This window comes from Hoplias malabaricus, unplaced genomic scaffold (assembly GCF_029633855.1).
Source record: "Hoplias malabaricus isolate fHopMal1 unplaced genomic scaffold, fHopMal1.hap1 H_3, whole genome shotgun sequence".
In the NCBI taxonomy this organism is placed as follows: Eukaryota; Metazoa; Chordata; class Actinopteri; order Characiformes; family Erythrinidae; genus Hoplias; species Hoplias malabaricus.
In genome coordinates this window covers 5,943-12,500 of record NW_027101326.1, presented here as the reverse complement: position 1 = coordinate 12,500, position 6,558 = coordinate 5,943, and the positions used below count along the sequence as shown (strand labels likewise).

Below are 6,558 nucleotides of genomic sequence, written 5' to 3'. Positions count from 1 at the left end.
TCACAATCTGAATTTCAGAACATTTTCTGATTTTTTTATCTTCAATTGTTGTGCCTTCTAATGAAAATAGGAGGACTGTACGGTGAGACTGGATGAACTTGACATGCCATACCTCTCTGAACATAAACCCAGACATTTCACTAAACAGAGAATAACTTCTTCCAACTTGTCGAAGCCTGACATTAGACACAGAAACACAGAGCAGCAGCGCTAACATTGAAATGGCCACCATCTGCACTTTGTGAAAACCCAGTCACGCCATCTGCATGGCATCTGAACAGTGTTATACCGATAAATGTGTGAGAGTGCGCAGGGAAAACAGCTCTTAGCAGTGGAACACTGATATATTTCTGACAGGACTGGAATTATGCACATTTTTAAAGGTTTAATTAAAAAACAAATCAAAAATTTAAAAAATTGTGTTTTTAAACAAGAAAGCACATCCATAATATGAAAGAAATCTACAGGTTTCCTGTGATAAAAAAAAAACTAAGAGAAACTAGGCAAGCCATTAGCCATACAGCCATTGTCACAGAGGTTTTTGTGGCATTAGCTGTGCAGTGCGATGTGTCCGTGTATTTCTGTCATTATAGGGACAGACAAGATGACTTTCTGTCCCTGACGTTTGATAAATATATCGCTATAGTAGAAAACAAAAGGCTGGGTCACAGAAACATTCTCCAAACATAAAGAAACGACTATGATAAATATCACCTCAACAACGTTCAACACATTTCTGTTGGAGGCTCCAGTAAAACACTGAGCTGCACCGCGGTGGATGGTGGACCTACAGCGCTGAAGCGTGTCCCAATTCAGCTCCCAACTCTCTGACCACTTGAACACACATGTTTTAGGTCCCAAAAAGAGACTTGTCCAGGGAAAAGAGGACCTCTGGTCACCTCTGAACGGTTCCAAACTTAGTACTGGAACTACTGGAATGGGAAATACGGCTGAACTAACAACAGATGGTGTAGTGGTGTAATGGCGCCACCTTAAGTTCTCTCTGTGAAATACATTTCAACATTAGGTGTCAGTCAGTCAATAAGCGCATATGCCTCTTCTAGGCTGGTCTGGTGTTACACCGAATTCTGTGACATGTCCAGTATAGGGCCACAGTTTCTGACAGCTGCCGTCAGAATTAGTGACCCCACTGAATATTAGTTACATAAATGTACTTAAACCTGAATGTTTATAAAGTTTATATTGAGATTCAGTGGCGGTCAAAAATAATGACGGCAGCTGTCAGAAATTGTGACCACCCCCCCATGCCAAAGCTATGAAGTAGTGCCCTCTAGGGTCACAGAATTCAATGGTCACACACTTTGGTGTAACACTGGCAATAAAATCAGACAGTCTCCAGAAAATCCTGTGTCTGTTTAATGTTCACCCTCGACAAGTAGGAATATGTTATTCACTGTTTAGTGTAGAGTTTTTTTTTGTGTCAGATGTAAGAGTGTTCATGTGGTGTCTCTATGGCGTTATATTTGAAGTCTATTGAAGTCTAAAGGCTGAGTAAAGTTTTTTCGCACGTAAAAATCGTATGTGATACTTTCACACCAAGTCTGATGCGTTTTCTGTCTCAACGCTCTGAACTCACAAGAAGATGCTGAAAAAGGGAGAATAAATGGATTTATTGAGTAAGAACAATGATCAATTTGTCGTTTTACTGTAAACACTGCAACTGAGTGAAAAATTAAATAAATAATTTATTTTTAAAAAATAATTGAATCAAAATTCTATTTAAACTGAACAAAAAATCATCCTACATTTATTTTAATTCTGAATACATTGTTGTATTTTTCAAAGTTCAATCTCAAGAATTGAATTTTCAGTTTCAGATTTTTTTTTTCAAATGAACAAAACTTTTGACCCTAATATGTGTCTCCTGGTGGCAATCTCATTTCTCCAATAAAATCAATACCATTTGAAAGAAAAGCGATGGCAATGGAATACCTCCAAAATGGCATCAAAAACCAAAGTTGGTACCTTGGATAGAGAAACATAAGAACCCTACCTTTTTATTTACTTTTATACTCTTTATTATTTTGTGAAATTATGAAAGCGGAAGCAGTTCAGTTTCGCTCGGAATCGATTCGCTCGTACTTCGACTACATTTCCTGACTACAACACACAGCGCAAGCCGCTTATATAAACACATATGCAACTAATATTAAAAACCGTGTGGTCTGCGTCGAATAAACTCGTTTTATTTTAAATATACGCTACAACGACCTGTGTATATGTTAATGAATGTTGGTATACGCCGAGAAATCCCTCCTCAGGTTCGACTCTCCTGTGTGTGGGAGGCGGGTAGGTGTGCGTCATTTCCGCTGGTGTGAGTGTGAATGAGAGTGATGGCGGGTCCGAGTGCGCTCCGTGTGTATCGCAGTGTGTTAAAGGAGCTTCGGAAGCTGCAGGGCTCCGAATACACACACTCCATGGCTTACACACATCTCAGAGAGCAGTTCAGGAACAACAAGGTAACACACGCGACCAAAACACAGAAGAACACCTGAGAAACAGAGCGTGCACTCACGTGAAGGACACAAGGACACGGACACTATTACCTTCTAAGATGATGATAATAATAAGACCGTTAGGACTACACGTGCTTCCTAATGGAAATTGATTTAACTGTTACAGTTAGAGACCACGAGGATCCTATTAAAACACCGTCAGGTATAACCCTGTGTAACGCTCTATATTTTGGGGCATCTTTTCAAGAAATGTCAATCTACACACACGTGCACAGCTGTTTACAGTTGTCTACATGTGTTTACCAACGTTTGTTTCAAGTATTGTCATTTCTAAAGAGTATATTTAAGCCTGTTACAATAGATATATTTTGTGGTCGATATATTGTGCCAGAAATAACTGATAAACGATATATTGGGGCGGCACGGTGGTGCAGCAGGTAGGTGTCGCAGTCACACAGCTCCAGGGACCTGGAGGTTGTGGGTTCGATTCCCGCTCCGGGTGACTGTCTGTGAGGAGTGTGGTGTGTTCTCCCTGTGTCTGCGTGGGTTTCCTCCGGGTGAATGTCCTGTGAGGAGTTGGTGTGTTCTCCCTGTGTCTGCGTGGGTTTCCTCCGGGTGAGTGTCTGTGAGGAGTTGGTGTGTTCTCCCTGTGTCTGCGTGGGTTTCCTCCGGGTGAGTGTCTGTGAGGAGTTGGTGTGTTCTCCCTGTGTCTGCGTGGGTTTCCTCCCACAGTCCAAAATCACACGTTGGTAGGTGGATTGTAAAAGTGTCCGTAAATGTGAGTGTGTGTGTGTGTTGCTCTGTGAAGGACTGGCGCCCCCTCCAGGGTGTATTCCCACCTTGCGCCCAATGATTCCAGGTAGGCTCTGAACCCACCGCGACCCTGAACTGGATAAGGGTTACAGATAATGAATGAATAAGTGAACGATATATTTGTAATATTAAGACCATTGTATGTCACGCATATAATAATAGAATAATTACGCAATTACATCCCTTTAAAGAGCAATTACACATTAGCAAAATCGTAGTTATTTAGAATTTTCAGACATTGAAATTGAAACATAAAATAAAAAACGTATAAATAGCCTAAATAAATAAAACAAATAAAAAATTTAAAAAATAAGGTCAAATTGACAGCCCCCAGAACAAACCAGGAAATAAATCAAAAACTGAAGAGTGAGTGTCTAAAATATTGGTGAGGTAAACAATCACGTCAGTAAACAACTGAAGATATCACGATAAGCAAAAATGATTGAAGATATGTCCATATAGTGTACAATAAGTCGATAAAGTAATTATAGAGACGAGCCTAAGTACATTTACTGTGTTGCATGCCCCTCGTATTTAGTGAATCCATCTATGTTAATTTGCACACACTGCTGTTCAGTGAAGCACACAGCTTATATAATAATTTAAAAAAGCATGGAACAAACTGTGCAGCTACACATTAGACTATGGTCTCCATGTCCAGCCCCAAGTGTTGGTTAGAGGAGAAGAGAAGTGCTCTCAGCACTGGGCTGTTGAGCAGTAGAACTGTTCTGTGGAGTGATGAAGCTCCGTGGTCCTGGAGTTGTGGGGTCAGTTCACACCTCGGATCACTGTGACACGTTTGGTGCGTTCCCTTTGTGTGTGTGTGGTGCTCTGGTTTCATCCCTGAAGAGGATGAAGTGGTGCAATACCGAGCTTGTTTAAGTGTGACGTATTTTAGCATACGGCTCTAGTGCTGAAATAACGTTATCGTCTATTCTCTGGTTCCAGCGGGGAACAAGTGTTTCAATTCCGGAAACTGTTTATGTTCATGAAAGTGCGCTGAACTGTTTAAAACATGGTGCGTGAACGGAAACCAAACTAGTTCCACCAACACCTCCTTGCACCTTGTTAGCGTGTATTTTGTGAAGAGCTTCAGTCAGTCTGCCGTTACCATGCAGTACTGGCACTCCTGGAACATCTCTTAGCCCAGGGGTCGGCAACCCGCGCCTCTTTGATCCCTCGGATGCGGCTCAGCTTTTGAAAATAATTAATGAGTATTTAATTAAAATGTATTTTATTTTGGTTCATTTTCAGAGTGTAATTCTATGAAGTTTATGGCGATCTTGTAACATCTAAAATATTTAATATACGTCACAACTTCCAACGTGCGACACCCGTCAGTGTGCGGTTTCTTGAACGTTTTGACCGCTGCACGGCGCCAGTAAAATGATGACGGCACGCAGAGAGAGGACAGCGTTGTTTGCTGCCAGTGAATAATTTAAGTTCTGCGTTTTTTCCCCCCATTACTACAGGGACTCAAATAGACATTGAGTATTTTACTGAACTGTCAACACAACGTCTTTTTTTCGGAGTTAAAAATGTTTTGTTGAATGCAGAAATGTTATTTCATTTTCTCTGCAGTCGTTCATTAATTTCATAAATGTAACACAGTGTACATTATCATACATATATCTTGAATTTCCCCTGGGGATCAATAAAGTGTCTATCTATAGTTTGTTTATACAGAGCACAAAGGCAAATAAAAACCCTGTTATTTCAGTGTTATTTCATTTAAAATTTCAAAAGGATTTTGTGGCTCCCAGTGTTTTCTTTACTGTGTGAAACGGGTCCAATTGGCTCTTTGAGTGGTAAAGGTTTCCGACCCCTGTCTTAGCCAATCACATTGCAGGGTCAGAACTAACCGTGGTGTAATGTAAATGTATGTGTCAGATAATTTGTAATCTTCCATTTCCAGAAATGGTTATTGATCAAAGTGCAGCACTAAAAATGTTAAAATGTTGTCATGTTTGTTAAATAAAGTAACAAACAAATAACAAAAATAATATAAAAGTTGTGAGAGAAAATAAGGAGAGAGAGATGCATATTGCCATGAGATAATCTGCCTCTGCTGATACTGATGCCAGTAAATAAATTAACAGTGTTAAAATGGAGAAATTGGAAATACATCTGGTAGCCCTTAAGCTTTTTGGAAGTGTTAGAGCAAAATGATTAAACTGCTCCAATCTGATCTGAATATTCTCTCTCTCTCTCCCTCTCCCTGTCTCTCTCTCCCTCTCTCTCTCTCCCTCTCTGTCTCTCTGACCCTCCCTCTCTGTCTCTCTCTCTCCGTCCCTCTCTCTCTCTCTGTCTCTCGCCCTCTCCCCCCCCCCCCCTCTCTGTCTCTCTCCCTCCCCCCCCCCTCTCTCTGTCTCTCTGACCCCCCCCCCTTTCTCTCTCTCTGTCTCTCTCCCTCTCCCTCTCTGTCTCTCTGACCCCCCCCTTTCTCTCTCTCTGTCTCTCTCTCTCAGGTGACAGGTGAGCGTTACTGCCGTGCTCAGAGAGAGGCTTTACACACTGGTCAGATGTACCTATGTCTGCTGGAGTCAACACGTCTCCACATGGACCTCCATATGTTGTACCATGGTCGGGGTGAGCGAGGGCCTGAGGAAGTGGCCAGATTGGTGGGACTGAGGATGCCCTCACAGCCAGGGGGAAAGGGCTGGCAGGAGTGAGAACGACAAATAAAGATGTTGGACTGATCATTGTGGACCGGAGACTGAAACTGAAGAGAAGGAATAAGACATGTTAGATTCCACTGTCTGTATTATAATCTCATATGGTTCCTTACTCCTTTAACAGTGCACTATATGAAGATAAGATTTCTAGGTGTTTGTCTTAAATGGTATGTAAATCATCTGTTTATTAGATATCTGTAAATAAAGACAATTCAGTGATTTACAGTCCTTGATGTTATCCATTTACACATTTACGTCCCACGTGGGTTTCCTCCGGGTGACTGTTTGTGAGGAGTGTGGTGTGTTCTCCCCGTGTCTGCGTGGGTTTCCTCTGGGTGCTCCGGTTTCCACCCACAGTCCAAAAAATACCACACGTTGGTTGTTGACTCAAAAGTGTCCGTAGGTGTGTGTGTCTGTGTTGCCCTGTGAAGGACTGGTGCCCCCTCCAGGGTGTATCCCCGCATTGCGCCCAATGATTCCAGGTAGGCTCTGGACCCACCGCGACACTGAACTGGATAAGGGTTACAGATAATGAATGAATGAATGATTGGATTATTCTGGTTCAGTGTGGAGTCTGAATTGATTTGTCTTTG

General features: G+C 41.8%; 1 protein-coding gene across 1 annotated transcript; it reads left to right on the top strand.

Annotated features, from left to right (window-relative positions):
* The first annotated feature begins 2,285 nt into the window (after positions 1–2,285).
* LOC136686061 (protein FMC1 homolog) lies at positions 2,286–6,175 on the top strand. The gene is made up of 2 exons (XM_066659548.1): positions 2,286–2,480; positions 5,759–6,175. The coding sequence occupies exons 1-2, from the start codon at positions 2,346–2,348 to the stop codon at positions 5,960–5,962; spliced, it is 339 nt and encodes a 112-aa protein (XP_066515645.1). The 5' UTR covers positions 2,286–2,345; the 3' UTR covers positions 5,963–6,175.
* Positions 6,176–6,558: the final 383 nt, after the last annotated feature.